The sequence below is a fragment of the Naegleria lovaniensis genome, assembly GCF_003324165.1.
Source record: "Naegleria lovaniensis strain ATCC 30569 chromosome Unknown tig095, whole genome shotgun sequence".
Taxonomy (NCBI): Eukaryota; Heterolobosea; class Eutetramitea; order Acrasida; family Naegleriidae; genus Naegleria; species Naegleria lovaniensis.
In genome coordinates, this window is record NW_025407919.1 from 1 (window position 1) to 17,177 (window position 17,177).

General features: G+C 36.6%; 8 protein-coding genes across 8 annotated transcripts; 3 read left to right on the forward strand and 5 right to left on the reverse strand.

The window, feature by feature from the left end:
• Position 1: 1 nt before the first annotated feature.
• On the forward strand, positions 2–195 carry C9374_014753 (uncharacterized protein; the record flags this gene model as incomplete). Its single annotated transcript, XM_044690775.1, has 1 exon — positions 2–195. A coding segment is annotated over one exon (194 nt), but the record flags the coding sequence as incomplete, so codon positions are not given.
• A 153-nt stretch (positions 196–348) lies between these two features.
• On the reverse strand, positions 349–1,203 carry C9374_014754 (uncharacterized protein; the record flags this gene model as incomplete). The annotated part of the gene is made up of 1 exon (XM_044690776.1): positions 349–1,203. One exon carries the CDS (start codon positions 1,201–1,203, stop codon positions 349–351), a length of 855 nt encoding a protein of 284 aa, XP_044541463.1.
• Positions 1,204–3,113: 1,910 nt separating this feature from the next.
• C9374_014755 (uncharacterized protein) lies at positions 3,114–3,936 on the forward strand (the record flags this gene model as incomplete). Its single annotated transcript, XM_044690777.1, has 2 exons — positions 3,114–3,614; positions 3,748–3,936. 2 exons carry the CDS (start codon positions 3,114–3,116, stop codon positions 3,934–3,936), a joined length of 690 nt encoding a protein of 229 aa, XP_044541464.1.
• Positions 3,937–4,532: 596 nt separating this feature from the next.
• On the reverse strand, positions 4,533–5,993 carry C9374_014756 (uncharacterized protein; the record flags this gene model as incomplete). The annotated part of the gene is made up of 1 exon (XM_044690778.1): positions 4,533–5,993. One exon carries the CDS (start codon positions 5,991–5,993, stop codon positions 4,533–4,535), a length of 1,461 nt encoding a protein of 486 aa, XP_044541465.1.
• A 303-nt stretch (positions 5,994–6,296) lies between these two features.
• C9374_014757 (uncharacterized protein) lies at positions 6,297–11,912 on the reverse strand (the record flags this gene model as incomplete). The annotated part of the gene is made up of 1 exon (XM_044690779.1): positions 6,297–8,519. The coding sequence occupies one exon, from the start codon at positions 8,517–8,519 to the stop codon at positions 6,297–6,299; it is 2,223 nt and encodes a 740-aa protein (XP_044541466.1).
• Positions 11,913–12,266: 354 nt separating this feature from the next.
• On the forward strand, positions 12,267–14,962 carry C9374_014758 (uncharacterized protein; the record flags this gene model as incomplete). Its single annotated transcript, XM_044690781.1, has 2 exons — positions 12,267–14,099; positions 14,204–14,962. 2 exons carry the CDS (start codon positions 12,267–12,269, stop codon positions 14,960–14,962), a joined length of 2,592 nt encoding a protein of 863 aa, XP_044541467.1.
• Positions 14,963–15,133: 171 nt separating this feature from the next.
• C9374_014759 (uncharacterized protein) lies at positions 15,134–15,799 on the reverse strand (the record flags this gene model as incomplete). The annotated part of the gene is made up of 1 exon (XM_044690782.1): positions 15,134–15,799. One exon carries the CDS (start codon positions 15,797–15,799, stop codon positions 15,134–15,136), a length of 666 nt encoding a protein of 221 aa, XP_044541468.1.
• A 42-nt stretch (positions 15,800–15,841) lies between these two features.
• C9374_014760 (uncharacterized protein) lies at positions 15,842–16,819 on the reverse strand (the record flags this gene model as incomplete). The annotated part of the gene is made up of 1 exon (XM_044690783.1): positions 15,842–16,819. One exon carries the CDS (start codon positions 16,817–16,819, stop codon positions 15,842–15,844), a length of 978 nt encoding a protein of 325 aa, XP_044541469.1.
• Between the last annotated feature and the right edge of the window lie 358 nt (positions 16,820–17,177).

The following is a 17,177-nucleotide window of genomic DNA, read 5'->3' on the forward strand; positions in this document are numbered from 1 at the left end:
GGAGGAGTGTACGATGAAAAACTTAAAAGTATTGGATACGATATTGAAACCAAATTGCGAGCTGGATTTATTTTGAATAAGCAATCTGCCATTCAAAACAATCAAAACAATCAATCTCATACTTTGAAAACAAGTCGATCGATGGAATTTGGTGCTTTTTTGACAAGATCCAATAGTCAAGGAGCGTGTAAATAAAATGTGTGTGTTGCATCGAAGCCATCGATTCTTAGTTCAAAAGATATTCTGGATAGACTAAAATTGTACAATACTAAAAAAGGTCATGACGTCTTGAAATTTCTCATCAACAATGAGACAAATTTATTTCCAAGAATCTTGTACAACTGTGATTCACAACGTGAATATCGAGGAAGATTGAGTGAATTGGAAACCGTGTGAAATTAAGTCGTTCACGCAAGGCAACATGGCTGTGTGGCTGTTTTGTTGATGACAGCTGGCACTTGTCATGGATGCGCTCTGATTCAAAAGTTCTCGAACAGAGGGCAGTAATTTGAGTTCTTCTTGAAGCAACTGGTTTTGTTGCATCGAGTGATGTTGGTAATTGACATTCGAAGGGGATGGCTGTCGATTGTCAATTTTGAAAGAATTGACAAAATTTGAGTAGTCAGGAACGTAATTGAGAGGAGCAGTGGAGACAGTAGAAGTCGAGAGAGTTTGTGGTTTCTGTAGTTGGGTTGAGTTTTCCTGGCTCACAGGAGAAGAAAAGTTGACATTTGGCAGATTGACATTTGTAAGAGGAGGTGGACTTCTTCTTCGACCTTTCATCGATGAAGAGGGTTCTCTATTTCTCTTCACAATCAATTTACCTCGCGTATCTGTTTGACATGTCTGAACGTAGAATAAACATTCTCTTGTTGTATTGCCAGCTGTCAAATTTCCTTTCGAAGTATCCTTTACGTTTGACTTTTGCAAAGGAGAAGAAGAAGACGACGAAACCACTGATGTTGTTGTGCTCGATGTAGGAGAAGCGTATTGAAACTGGTCTTTTTTCTTTTTTCGGATGCCTTCGATTGGTGAAGACATGACGTTTGGCAGGGATGATTTAAAGTTGAACATGTATGGTTGAGCATTTGATGAGGGAGTATTCATCGAAGGCGTCATGTTGGATGAATGGAATTTGTATGTGATTCTCTTCGTGGTTGAATGAGAAGAAGGTTGGACGTGATCCATCTGTGTTGATGACATTTGGCAGCTGTTATTGTTGTTGTTAGGTGTTTTTTTTGTGCTTGTTTCTACCTTGGACGAAATGACCTTTCTCTTAAAGGAAAACTCAACTTCATGGTAGGTATTTCTAGGTGCCCGAAATTGTTTCAAGAAAAAACCACTTTTATTTCACAATTCCAAAAGCAGACTCCTAAAAAATACCATAAAAGGATTAAACGTATTATTTGTGGAATTTTATGGCAAGAAATCAAAAAAAATTAAAGAAAAAGAGATTTACTCCTTTTATACTAGTTTCAAAAAGTGACCATCAAAATCCATAGGCCTCATTTATTAATGACGAGTTCTCCTTTTCAATGATGTCGGATGAACTGGAGAGTTTTAAAGTCATTTACTCTAATTTTGATTAGTATACTCTAAGGAATGGGATAAATAGGATGATTGAGCGAAAGTAGTTGCACCTAAAAAGTTATTCAGGATTTTTGATACATGGTATTTTGGATCAAGGTTTGGATACATCATTGACAAGTGGCACTAATCGATGCAAAAACCAAAAAGAAAGAAAAGCTCAAAAGGTCATGTTGAAACAAAGCGAGGTTCGTTCCTAAAGCTGACAAGGACGAGTTCAAGATGATTACTTGTTATCGTAAAGCGACAGCACAACGCTTTCGTGGAATTGACCTTCTTGATCTGAAATACTTTGAGGATGATAAAACTTTTACCCATTCTCCCAACACGGTACTATTTCGTGAAATACTTGTAAGTTTTACGGTGAAAGGATTCTCTACTACAAGGTTCATGATGCACAATTTCGATTGTATATATATGGATTTTATAATAAAAGTTTAAAGTTTTTGAGAGATGTTCGTTCAACTGTTGAGTTTGAAAAGACTATCTGGATTTGAACGATTCCAATGATGTTTATGTTGTTTTCCAATTAAAAAACATGAACGCAGGAGAAAATGAGAAAGGGCTGGTTTCGATCCAGCGACCCAGAGTTCAACAGCAGGAGTGTCTGTGCTCTCCCAACTGAGCTACCTTTCCCAAAGATTATATTTTAAGCATTTTGGAGTTCATTGCAGTGATGATCAATCAACAATAATTATCATTGGATTCAGTTTTCTTGATTATGGAATTTCTTCCATTGTCTGATATTCATCAAATGTTACTTGTTTGTAAATCATGGAATCATCTTGAAAAATTTGAAATTTTCTGGAAACAAACTTTCTCCTTATTTGAACAGTCTTGAAAGAAAATATGAAATGTTGAAAAGTTCTCCTTCCAAGCGTCATACCGTTGTTTATAACACATTGATTGGACAATTAAAGAAATTTTATGAATTACACATCATCAAAGAAAGAGCTGTGAATCGAGAAAATTCATTCTAAGTCTGAGCGTAATCCCTATTTACTTGGAATTTACAAGCTTTTACATTAAGGATTTACAGGATCATATTGAGAGCGATTAATTCTACCTCTTCAAAACTCCTACAGTGATAGTATCATTAATAATATGATTGGTAAACGCTTCGACATGTTGTTCGGTCAATTCTGGCGGGAATTTTTCACCTTAATGCTCCTCAACAATAATAATCGTTGAGTTTTTTACAAACCACATGGTAAGGGTTATTACAAGATTTTAAATCATGTACCTATGAACAGATTCCTTGTATGGGTGAGCAAGCCAAGCAATCTCTTTGATCAGCAAATACAATCTCTTACACTCTTCAGTGTGCCGGATGTGGAGGGCAGCAGATTGCTGTTTGGTGCTTGCTCGAGTGGCTGCCTGAAACATCCTTTTTATTATTTCCGTTGGATGTTTTCTATTTTATTGACGAAGAGGTTGATAAATTCATGGATCCAAAACCATTCCACATTGGGAATGAAATCTCAAAAATCTTTCACAAATTCTCTTTCATCGCACATTTTAAAAAAATGAGAGATTCCAGAAATCGAATCACTTTACTCCCGCATCAACAACGAGAAGGTTTCTCCTTTGATGATCTCATCAATGAGAGTGAAGATTATTATGCAAAATTTGGGTTAGCACGAGGGTCTTCTCAAAATAATAACACGATGGATGATACTGCCAGTGAATCCTCTCATTTGATGGAACGAAATCAATCTCGACAATTATCAAGACGGAAACGATGGTTCCGAAAATTGATCGGTTTCATTATTATGATTTCATTTATTTGTGGATGTGTATTATTGGCTGTTGGATTATTGTTGGGACTTTTAATTAATATTGGAGTGGTGGATGCGTTTTGTAACATGCAATTTGAGTTTACAAAACCACAAGGAAATAGTTCTGTGAGTGCTATGGATGTATTTGGAAAGATTAAGACACAGGCAGAAATTCCTCCGTACTATTTGACGTATGCTTTTAGTAATAATTACACGATTGGATGTTTTTACCGACCGAAAGTGTTTGGGGTAAGTGGTAAATTGGGTCTGTAATATTTAGGAACAATTTGTGATATATCATTGTCCACAAATGAATTAACAAATTATTGATGATTTTTATTGATTGAATACTTGAATGTAAAATTATGGAATGAATGAATAGGATGTTGCACAATTGAATTTCACAATTTTTGAGAGCAGCATGAACAAAATTATTGTCAATGCCTCATCTCACTCTGAGAAAGGTCAAGCTTTTGATTTTGGACAAAACTATTTAAATATCAAGTCACTCATGGATAAGACAGGTCTGGGCAATGATTATTTGCAGACCATTATCAGTGGTTGTCGGTAGGGTTGGACAAATTATTGCCTATGATGAATGTCACAAAAAATTCAACAGTAAACTGTTGTCAATTTCCAACATTATATGAACATACAATATATTTCCATGTTGAATCTTGGCAATTCTGTGGATATTTAAGTGGATTATCATAATAGATTGTTCAATCTTCTCGAGTTGATTCAAGATAATTCAAAATAATCTCTGAGCGAATACTACAGCATTAACCATGCGAAGGTTTTTTGATAATTTCTTGATTTTTTCACATAGTGATCATGTTAACGAATACAGTCCTATTCGGAGCTATAAATTGAACACTGGATGTTGTTCAATAAATCAAGATGGTATTCGCTGTATATTGTTGAGAATATCAACCAACCTGCCTTATCCATGTTTGGCAATGAAAACCCAAAGTTAAATTATTGGAATGCCATTTTCATCCTTATTTCAAACAAAGGAAACTATTGATCGAATTATCAAATCACAAAAGGCAACGGGAGAAGTGTTAGAAGTAGAGGTAAAATATTCTCAGAATTGACCAAATTCAAAACCTTTCCTTAAACTCATTTTCCATCACTAAGAAGAGAGAAGTATTAGCTTGTGCATAATTAAACAGTGGTCACATTCTTCAACCATTCACTATTAGCAATATGTTTGACACCTTCATTGCCAATTTCATTGCCACCCAAATCCAAGGAAGACAAGTTTTTCAACCATTCACTATCAGCAATATATTTTACGCCTTCACTGCCAATTTCATTATAAGCCAGATTCAAAGAAATCAAATTCTTCAAACATTCACTTGTAGCAATATATTTGACGCCTTCACTGTCAATTCTACCGCATGCCAGATCCAAAGAAATCAAATTCTTCAAACACTCACTCGTAGCAATATATTTGACACCTTCATTGTCAATTCTATTGTAACCCAGATTCAAAGAAGTCAAATTCTTCAACCATTCGCTCGTAGCAATACATTTAACACCTTCATTGTCAATTTCATTGCTACCCAGATCCAAAGAAGACAAGTTTTTTAACCATTCACTATCAGCAATATATTTGACACCTTCACTGCCAATTTCGTTGTATGTCAGATCTAAAGAAATCAAATTCTTCAACCATTCACTCGTAGCAATATATTTGACACCTTCGCTCTCAATTCTATTGTAACCCAGATTCAAAGAAGTCAAATTCTTCAACCATTCACTCATGGCAATATATTTGACACCTTCACTCTCGATTCTATTGTATGTCAGATCTAAATAAATCAAATTCTTCAACCATTCACTCGTAGCAATATATTTAACACCTTCATGGTCAATTCTATTGTTGCTAAGGCTTAAAGAAGTCAAATTCTTCATTGATTCACTTGCAGCAATATATTTGGCACTTTCGCTGCCAATTTCATTGTGTCTCAGATTTAAATAAATCAAGTTTTTCAACCATTCGCTCATAGTAATATATTTGACGCCTTCATTGTCAATTCTATTGTAAGCCAGATTCAAAGAAGTCAAATTCTTCAAACATTCGCTCGTAGCAATATATTTGACACCGTCATTGTCAATTCCATCGCATGCCAGATCTAAAGAAGTCAAGTTTTTCAACCATCCGCTCATGGCAATATATTTGACGCCTTCATTGCCAATTCTATTGCTACCTATACCCAAAGAAATTAAATTCTTCAACCATTCGCTCATAGCAATATATTTAACACCTTCACTGTCAATTCTATTGTAACCCAGATTCAAAGAAGACAAGTTTTTCAACCATTCGCTCATGGCAATATATTTGACACCTTCATTGTCAATTTCATTGCTACCAAGATCCAAAGAAATTAAATTCTTCAACCACTCACTCGTAGCAATATATTTAACATCTTCACGGCCAATTCCATTACTATCCAGATTCAAATAAGTCACATTCTTCAAACGTTCACAACTAGATAAAAGTAAAATTGATTCACGAACTTGTTTGAGGGGATTTTCTACGAATGACAATGATAGCGGAATTTGAAATGATACTTGTCTCCATTGTTTTGAAATTTTCATACAAACTTGAGTAATAAACATTGATTCAAGGAAATGAAGAATTTCAAAAATAATATCATCAATGAATGGTCCATTGATCTTGTTGGAATTTGTCGGAGAGGTATCATCCGTATCAATACAACAGGATGATGAATTTGTTGATTCAAACGTTTCAACAGATGGTAGGATTGTTCTGTGCATCATCCATCGGAGGATGAAGTATTTTTTTTTTAAAACTTGCAAAAAACGACAAGCCCAATCATCAGTGAGCACACAACGTTGCAGGCATAGGGCCATAAATATTGCCCACGATGAATTCCAACTGTTGTCAAGTTCCAAAACCATTTATTTCGAAACAGAACTCACAAAGCTGTCAAGATTGAAACCTTGATACTGTTGTTCTTGGTCGTATTCTTCCATATTCTCCAAGACTTGACCCAAACCAGACTTTTTCGTTGGCTTTTCTAATTGTGTACCAGAAGATGACACGTCTCCGCTTCCAGAAAAATTGAATAAATCCACTAATTGTTCAGTGTCCATCGAAGCTAGACTGCTGTTTTCAGAGTTGATCACACTCTTGGAAATGTTCAGTTTGAACTTTTGTAAGCCCATTATCTTTTCTTCGAGGGTGTTCTTTGTAATGAGTCTGTAAACATTCACAACCTTTTTTTGGCCAATTCTGTGAGCTCTATCCATAGCTTGTAAATCATTACTTGGGTTCCAATCGTGTTCTACAAAAATCACAGTGTCTGCTCCAGTGAGATTGAGTCCAAGACCTCCAATTTTCGTTGTCAACAAGAGTACATCAATGGTTGGATCGCTGTTGAATTTTTGAACAATTTCATGACGTTTCAAGGTCTCCACATCTCCATCCAACCTCATATAAGTGACCGATGGCATGTACTTGGCAAATAGCTCATTCTGAATAATGTCCAACATTTGTTTCATTTGACAGAAAATTAACACTCTGTGTTGATTCATACTTCCTGACTCTAATGCACTCGTGCTTCCTTCAGAAAGTCCAATTCCGCAATCATTTAACAGCTGTTTCAAAGAAAGTAACTTGGGTGATAAATTCACATCTGTCAATTCCATCCCTTGCTGCTTAATTTCTTGTGTCACGGATTGATACATGGGATGATCTGGCTCTAAAACCAAGCACGGATGGTTACAAAGCTTTCTCAAATATTTGAGTGCTTTGAAAACATGAGAATTTTCAGAAATGTCTTTTGGCTTCTTTTCCTCTTGTTGTCCTTGTAACTCTTGAGACACCTTTGACTTTTCCTTCTTTGCAAAATATTCATACATTTTGGATTGAATTGGTGAAAGTTCACAATAATAGTCCTGAATAATTTTCTCTGGAAGATCATGCAATACATCCTCTTTCACTCTTCTCAAGAGAAATGGTAAAACTTGTCTGTGTAAACTTTGTAAGGCAAGTGTTCCTGCAGCTTGTTCTTTTGAGTTTGCCTTTGCATCTCTACTTGATTGAATGGGTTTACTGTATTTTGCATTAAAGTCCTTCTCAGTACCAAGAAATCCAGGCATTAAAAAGTCGAATAGTGACCATAATTCTAACACATTGTTTTGAATTGGAGTACCAGATAAGATGAGTCTATGGTTGGCTTTGATTTGTTTGACAGCTTTGGTAATTTGAGTCTTTTTGTTTTTGATAATATGTCCTTCGTCTAAAATGCAATAATTCCAATTGTTTTGTGCAGCAACAATTTCCTTAATATCATTTCTCAACACATCATACGAAAGAATGACAATGTCATACTTGTGAAATTCAGCTCTCCAAGCTCTTCTTTGCGAAACAGAGCCAATATATTGTAGTGAGGTGAGATCTGGACAAAATTTGTTAATTTCATGGCCCCAATGACCCAACAAGGTTGGAGGACAAACCACCAATGAAGGTAAATGAACAAATTCAGGATTTCTCGTTTGCTGATATTGAATCTTTCTCATATGAATATCGCTGTTAATCATACATATGGTTTGTAAAGTCTTTCCAAGGCCCATATCGTCACAAAGAATGCCATGTAAATTGTATTTGTTCAAGAAGGCCAGCCATGAAACTCCATCTTTTTGATATTGTCTAAGTTCTGCATTAATCTTGATTGGAATGTCGAACGGTTCAACTTTGGTATTGTCCAAGAGTTGGTCAATAAATTTGTGTTCCTCTTCAAGTTGTTTCTCTAGGCCTTTGAGTGAAGTTGATGATTTTTCAAGAGGCAATAATTTGATTACAGTTCCGAAACAGTTGGAAGCAATCTCTCTTGTTACATCATCTTGGTCACTCATTCTTTTTAGTAAAGGAACGGCTAAGAATGCAACGGCTGGAAGCGATTTCATTTCAAGCCGAGAAAGGAAGGCATAGATAGTTAAAGCAGCTCCTCGTCTTGACGCTACATTGGTTGGATTGGCCAGTGATGGCAACAATTCTTGTACAAGGGCAAGAAGTGCATCGTGTTCAACATGGTAACAAATTTCAGAAATTGTCAAGGCTGAATGCTTTCTAATATCAATATCTGGATGAGTGACATAATTTCGTATGATTGCTTTCATTGCTTCAACAAGTAGATTATAAATTTTTGAGCTTACAGAAGGGACAATGGTTCTCAAAACATGAAGGGCATTCACAATCACTTTTTCTTCTGTCAACGTAGGTGTTATGTTTGGAACAGAAGGTACTACTTTTGGTGCTAAAGTGGATGGATGCACTTTCTGTAAAATAATATCAATAGATTGAACTCTCAAAGGCTCTAACTGATCAAAGAGTTGATCTTCAAATATCTTGGCGATTTCACACAAAGTCATGGCTGCTCCTCGTTGAGCAATTTGTAGTGGATCTTCTTTCGAAGAAAGACCATTAACTTGGGAGACTGCCTCCTTGATCTCACTGATTTCTTCTTCCTTAACAGCACCCTTCTTTTTTCTGCCCTTCTTTTGCTTCTCTGATTCCTCTTCCAGGGAAGGTTCTTTTTGATTCTCCTTCTCAAGAGCTTTATGAACAGCAAGCTGTTGAGGCATGGTCCTGCAAAGAGATTCTAACACCTTTTTCGTAATTGCTGAATTTGGAGATTTTGTAGTTGCAAAATCCTTGCAAATAAATAAAAGCTTGGCAAGAGATTTGCAAAAAAGCTGTTGCAAGGTAATGCTTGAACCTTGTGTCTCAATGGAAGGAAGTAAAATTACCATGAGAGGACTCAATAATTCCTTTCCTGCAGAAATGTCTCCATTGAAAATAATAGCACATGACAATATGGAGAGAGCTCGATTCTTGATGGTATTCCAGTTATTGACATAGGTGTCTGAAGCTGTCCTCACTCGATTCACAATACTATCAAGTTCTTGAAGCAATTGAGGATTATCGGCTAGATTTTGTGCATAATATTCGTAATATCTTGAGGTAAGATCTTGAGCAATAGATACTGACATGTTCAAAGAAGGCATTCCTTCTGCAGTCTGGGAGTAGAACGAGGAAACATCCAATCCAAATCGAGCATAGTAATGTAAAAGAATGTTGCACTCCGATACGAAACTGGTGAAATAGTTTTGAATTTCCACACTCGTGTATGTGTAAACAGTTGTTTGCACAATTTGAAGCAGTAACTGAAAGAGGGACTCTGGGATAGTCAGCTTCTTTCCTTGTTGTTCTGAATAATGGAACATGTTTTGCAACACCAATCCTGCAGTCTCTTTGTGAATGGACCAGCTTGATTTCAACAAGAAATCTAAAGTGTTCATCAATTCTGAGAGATGATTTGGGTCTTCCACTGAGGATGCAAATATAGCAATTGCCTTGGATGTTGCCATTCGAAATTGTGTAAATTCTTCCAAATCTGAAACTGACAATCTTATAGAAAATGTTTGTCCATCCATGCTTTCATCTTTCTCTGGTTTAGTCCCGTCAAGTTTTCGTTTGAGAGTATCATTGGACACTGAGGAGGACCATCGATTCTGAGTTAACATGTTATAAATTTCTTCTGGTAGTGTGAATAGAGTAATCTCAAAAGTGTGACCAATAGGAGTGGACATGAGGGAGCACCATGTACCAATGTACCTTGAAATGACAGGGCATAACCATTGTTGAGGGACCTTAGAAACTATGGCTTGCCACACGGTTAAAGTTTTCTCAACCACGCTTTCCTTAGAATCGAGAATGAGGTTTTGAAAAACGAGTGCAACAAGATGTGATAGAATGCTTCCTTTCGAAATCCAAGAGTTTGGAGCAATATTGGTGGCTTGAATCAACTCGAGTAGTGTTTCTAACGCTGAAATTCGCACCGAAACAATGTTATGACGCATATATGGATATAATCTAGGAACTAGGATGTGAAGCTTTTCCTCAAGAATGATTTTCGATTTTTGCGGTATCGAATATAGTTTGGCCAAAAGTGACATTACACTCGCCGTGGATGATGACAAGTCATCCATCTCTAGGAGTGAATTCCACAAAATGTTAAATATTCCAGTGACGTATTGAGTGTTCAGTTTCATGACATGTTCTGCTATGGGCACCAAACAATCAGCAGCTACAGCTTTCACATCTTCTGCCAAAATACTTGAAGATCCAGTTTCATCTGACAAACATTGAATCACTGCAGGAAGAACCATAGGGAACAGCTCATCAATTTCATGAGAACGAAGTGCAACTGCATATTTCATTCCTAGCAATGCATTGTGCCTGACTTTCCATTCATTGTGTGGTTCCATCAGAAGCACCAAATTGGAAACAATACTCTTAACAGCATTCGTGTTAATGTACTTGAAGATCAAACCTAGAATTTGTGCACAAGTTTCAGGAATTGGAGAAATGACTTGGTCGGAAAGGTAATCTGTGAATTTATCCAGTGCAAAAAGGCACAATATTCGAATACAGCAGTCTTCCAACCATCTAGCATTCACCACAGATAAATCCTCTGTACAAAATATCGACTTGCCAGCCGATTGAATTTGTTCAGGAACCTTTAAGATTTCCCTTAATCCAATGGCAGCACCATGACGAATCTCCCACGAAGAGTTAAACAAGTCAGCCAAGAGCTTGTCTGTCAAGTAGTGAAAAGGCCATCTCTCATATTCAATAATGTCACTCGTCATGTCGAGTGTGCTCTCAATCACGACCTTATTTTCAGCTTGTGGTTGTTCGGTCACAAGAGTTTTCACTTTTTTCGCTTGTCGACTCACATCATCCATAATTTCTTGCTGTTCTTCAGCAAAAGAGGCACTCGCTTGTTGCTGGTGTTGTTTCTTGATGTTTTGCTTTTGAATGAATTTTTCTCTTCGTTCTCGAGCACTTAGGGGTTCTTGATTTTCCGTGGTTTCAACTTCATCGGATGTTGATTGTTGTTGCTGTTGTTGTTGATAATCACTTGGAAAGATGAGAAGATGTTCTTTCTCCTCTGGTAAATAGCCTAGTCGACCATACACTTGTCGTTTGTGGAAAGCGAGTCTTTCTTTTGGTTTTAAATGTTTGAGTTTTTGTTCTTCATTCACAACGTTGGTTGCCGAGAGGGGCTCACCGTGTTGCAGCACATGACGAATGTCGAAGGAACGGAAGGAGAACTTTTCGTGTTGTAGTTGAGTTTCTTCCTGAGCTTTTTCTTGGTATCTTGGCGTGGAGAAGTAGGCGTTCTTCTTTTCTTCATCTTCTTCCTTCTTGACTTGAAATGATGGTGGTTGATTGGATGTGTCTGCTGCAGCGTATAAATAGGAGTCAAGAACACGATCCCGATTGTAGAGAGGAACGGTTTGAGCAATGGCAAAGATGGCTTCACCTGCTGCACTTCTCGTTTCCCAACTCGGCGAACGAAGTAACTGACCAACTTTAAACAACACGGAAGGAATTTCTGCTTGATGGTATTTGGTTGCTTCAGCAATCTGTTTGGCAGCAGCCGAACGAACGGCAAGAGATCCGCTGTCCAACAGATTGAGCAAACGATCCAAACGAGAAGTCATGGCGACAACAAGTGCTTGTTCGTTTGCTGTTGTTGTATGCACAACAATAAAAATGTTTTAGGTTTGTATGAAAAGTGTTCGTTTATTTTTTTTGCACCAACTTTCCTCACTAAATGAAACCTTGCTGGCAACGAGTTGAGTGAGGTTTACAAAGAAACACCCAATCAAAATCGTACAGCAACGCGTGTGATTGGACAAATAGGCGCCATAAGGACATTTTCATACGATTTTTATTTCTTGGAAGCCACACTCTTATTGAACCTAGGAACGATCGTTTGGCCATTTGTAGTGAACAAACGTTCTCCACCAATAACGACGTGTAATCAGAACGTGTTGGTTGTGTGCTATTAAAAAATGCAACAAAATGATCGAGCCTCATCCTCATCATCAAACAACCATAGAAAAAGTCTGAACAATTCCGATGACCATGGTCATCCTACCGATCGGTATCATCAAGGACAAGACTCAAATAAGAAAATCAATATGAAATCATATTCAAATATTCTCTCAAATTCCAATGAAGATGAGGAATTATTAAAACGAGTATTTAAAGTCATTGAAGAAAGTAAACAACAACAAGTTCAATCACGAGAGGCTTTGAATAAAATCATGTCGGAGAATGAGCATGCATTGGCAATACAAGTAGAAAATTTAACAGATATTCAAAATCAAGTGCAGGTGATTGAGAAGCGAGCAGTACAGCTGGGAAGAACCATTTCAAATACCTTTAAATTAGCGGAAGGAGTGAGCCATAAAGTTCGACAATTACATGCCATTCAAGAACGAGTACAACTTGCCATTGATGCAGTAGAGGCCAGTATCGGAATGAAGAGTTGTGTGGAAGGAGTTGAACAAGCTATTAAAGTTGGAGAATATGAGAAGGCAGTGGATTTTGTGAGCCGAGTTTTGCACATTAACAACGATTCACATCGAAGTAAACTGGTCCATCAATTAAGCCAATCGCAACATGGAGATCAACAAGAAAGCGAGGACGAACAGGAGCGACGAAATACTCTCTTTAAATCTTCGGAAAAGAAAATCAAAGAAATTGTAGTATTGAAGCTGAAAGAGGCTTTTAATGATGAAAATGAATCACAAATTAAGAGATTTTCAAAACTGTTTGCTCCTCTTTGTATAGAAGAAGAAGGTCTCGAGTTGTATACAGAGTATTTGACAGACAAGGCAAGACAAGAGCTTGATTCAGTGGTGCACGATGGGTTACAAAACATATCCGAGCTTCCCATAGAAATTAACACGATAGAAGATGACATGGAACGATACATGACAATTAGAAAACAACAACAGCAAGGATTAACAAGCTTTATCGACATTATTACTCAAACATTAGACGTCATAGTATCATACATTGAAGAGTATGAGGAGTTTGTGACACTTAATTTTGGTGGAGAAAAATGTACAATTTACCTCATCAATGCTCTTCAAAAAGTTTGTGACAAAATGATCAAAAAGATTCTCGATCATTACGAGACAAAACGAGAATTATCAGAGGTTCTCAAATTACTCTCCAAAAAGAACATGCCAACAAAAAAGATAGAAAGAGAACGAGCTACCTCTCCTGTACCTCGCTCTGATAGCCCAATCACAAGCAACAAGAAAATTACTCCAGATGATCCAAGAGTTTTGGATCTCATACTTGAAGAAATGGCTGACATATGCTCCAATATTGAAGTGTATAGACAATTTATTCTCTCCAAGTCGTATGCTATCAAAGTTGATAGTGCACACATCAACAACCCAAAGTATATTCTTACCAAGGATCCTATGACATACAGAAAGATTCAAGAAGTAATGAATTATTACATTCCCATTGATGAAGCTTTCATGAAACAGAGCTTTGTAAAGGCGCTTCAACTCGATGACACAAACGACAATCAAAGTGTATCAAAATCCAACGAAGACTTTTTTGAAAGTGATGAAGAGGAGCTCTCAAGCGATGAGGAGGATGACGAAACAACCAAATATTCCTCTGTAATTAACGATGTATTTTTCATTTTGAGAAAGAGCTTAAACAGGGCTATAGATTCTCAAAATATTTCTGTTATATGCGCAATATGTAATCATATCAATACCATTCTTTGCGGTGAATATTTTGAATTTACCAAAAAAGATTTACATTTCATTTCGCTGGAACACACCAACGATAAGGATCGTTTTGTAAAGATTTTGGTAAGTGTTAACGAACTGTTGTGATGGCATTTATAACTCTTATACCATTTATAACATGGAAAAATTATATACTCAATAATTTTCTGCTCTTACAATTTGTACAGAAATCTCTTAATAATATTCAAATATCAAGTGAATATATTTTAAAGTTAAAGAAAGAATTCGATAGGAATTATGAGGATCGACTGTTCAAGGAGCGTCGCGTCAATCTACCTCAGGAAATGTTTACAGCTGATAGAATGAAACTCAAGAGCTGTTCCTCAGATCTTGTGCAGAGCTCAATTTTCTTCTCTGAACAATTAAGAAAGTATACTAGAAAAGTGGTCAGCTCTCAAGAATATGCGTTAGGTATTGAGAGAGACATTGACTTTTTGCTGAACAGAGAGTTGAGTCAAAACCCACAGTTTTATATTTTAACGGAGAATCAATTTGCTTCTAAGGAACTCAACAACTCATTAACTCAGAAATTTATTGGTGATATGGATCGAGTACTGAATCTGTACAAGAAATATTTGACCAAGTTTAATTTTGAAGAACTTGTGGAGTTAGCCATTGACATTCTTTGCCATCGAATGGAGCACTTGATTTTGACGAGACGATTCAATTATTTCGGAGGCGTGCAAGTTGACAAAGATTTACGAGAATTTATGGAATATTTTGCAACAAAGACAGAACGACCAGTAAGAAGCAAATTTTCCAGGTTGACACATATTACATATTTATTGAAAATGACAGAAGTTGATGACCTTTTGGAAATCTGGGAATCGGCACAACATTGGGGCTTTTCAGTGAGCGAAATTAAGAATATTCTAGGGTTGCGAGTTGACTTTAGCATGGATCAAATCAATAACTTGTCAATCTAAAGTTTTGCTGATCGTTGTAAAATGGGTAGTGTGGAATTGTGTAACAATGTCGTTGTCAAGTGCTCATTATGCAGTGTTCATGGCTTGGGAAATATGAGAAAATTAACATCTTCTATTGCTGAATAAATTATTATCATCATCATGCGTGAAGAGTGATGATTAACGGAATCATTAATAGTGTTGTGGTCTTCGTCCTCGACCACCCCCTCCGCCCTGATGATGATGATGAGGTGGACCCATTCCTTGAGTATTTTGCCCTTCCATTGCAACTTGTCGCTCCGCATTGAGTTTCTCCATAAATTTTGCACCACCATCGTTTTCTGCTTCATTACTCCGAACATCAAACTTGGGATGAGAGAATTTACAGTTTGGTCCTTTTGCACAAAATCCAGCCAAATAATCTGGACAAGCAATCTTTCTAATATGTTTCAATCGACAATTTGGACCATGTTTGCAAAATCCCTTTTCGTACCATGGACAATTCTTGATCCTATCTTCGGGTTTTATATGCAAGAAAATACACTCTAGATTACTACATTCTCCGTACTCGGAAAAGAACCAACACTCTGGCATCTTACCAGCCTTGTATTGATGAAGAAATTCACAGCCATCTCCTTTTTTACATAAACCTCGGAGCCAGTGTTTGCAAACCACTTCCTTTTCCTTTGATGTCTGTCGTTGTATGTGTTTATACTGGCAATCTTTTCCTTTTCTACATTGTCCTTTGAGAAAGAATTTACACACATTTTGATCTTTGGCCATCTCCGCTTCATCGGCCATATCAATTTGTTTCTCGAAATTAAATTTGAGATCCAAACCGTCTTCTAATCGAATCATTTTTTTTAATTTTTTTATTTTTGATTTGTCATCATAAATTATTCAATCATGATTGTAGACACCTACATAAGAACCATAGTAGCACTGTTCGATTCGTTCTTGGTATAATTCAACACTGTATTCCAACACATATCCATTGCATTGAAGAGCTTTCATCACTAGTTCTGGATCTTTCTGCAACTCTTCACTTGCATACCATAATGCAAATCCATTATGTTTCACAGCTTCCAATATTACTTCTTTGTTTCGACAATAATGACAGAATCGAACTGCTCCAACATTTTGATACTTGATGGTTTGTAATATGAATTCCTTGTCTTCAATAAATTCTGTTGGTGCATAATCAAGAACATTGTCACATCCAAGTTTGAGAGCTTCTATTAGGAATTGTTTGTCGCTCAACAACGTTTTAGAAGCGAATTGAATGGTACCTTTCTGTTCTTTGATTGCTTTCATCACAATTTCTTCACAGCTTTTCATCTCATCGTTTGCAAATTGAAGAGCCCAACTATTTTCTTGTATTGCTGCCAACACAACTTCCCTATCACTCTTTAACTCGTCAGATGCATACCTGAGAGCACAGCCACTTTTTTTTACAGCTGATAAAACTATCTTTTTATCATTCTTCAAATCGTCTGATGCATACTGAAGTGCATGTCCATTCTGATTGACAGCAGATAACACAACTATTTTGTCTCTCTGCAATTCAGAAGAGATATATTGCAATGCATAACCGTCTTGAACAACAGCTATCAACGCAATTTCTCTATCATTCTTCAAATCAGGAGAAGCGAATTGAAGAGAAAAAGCAAGATTTCTCACTGAATTCGAAACAATATCTCTATCGTTTTTGAGCTCATCAGAAGCAAATTCAAGTAAAAATCCAAATTCTTGAACAACCTTAAGCATTATGTCTTTCTTTGAATAATCAAATGAGTCTATTTTTTCAATTTCTGGAAATATTAATGCAAGAGCTTTTGATATGAAACATGATCTTTGAGTAAATCGTTTGGTATCCATCGAAATGCCTTTCTATTTTGCTTAATTATGTCAAAAATTAGTTCTGTGTGGGCTTTCAAATAGCTTTCTTCTAAGTACACCAATACTTCATCGTTTTGTTTAACAGCAATTGATGCAATTTCTACTTTGAGCGTATTGGTGGCATGGAGTATAGCTCGTCCATTCTGTCGAACTGGCTTCTAACATAAATTCCTTGTCATTTCGAAGATCATCCGAAATATAGGTCAGTGCATATGGGTAGTGCTTTATAGCTGTTAATGCCACTTGTTGGTCGTTGAAAAACTTATTACTTGCAAATTCTAACTCGTATCCGCAATGTTGAACTACTGTCAATACAAATCTCTGTCTTCCTTTAAAG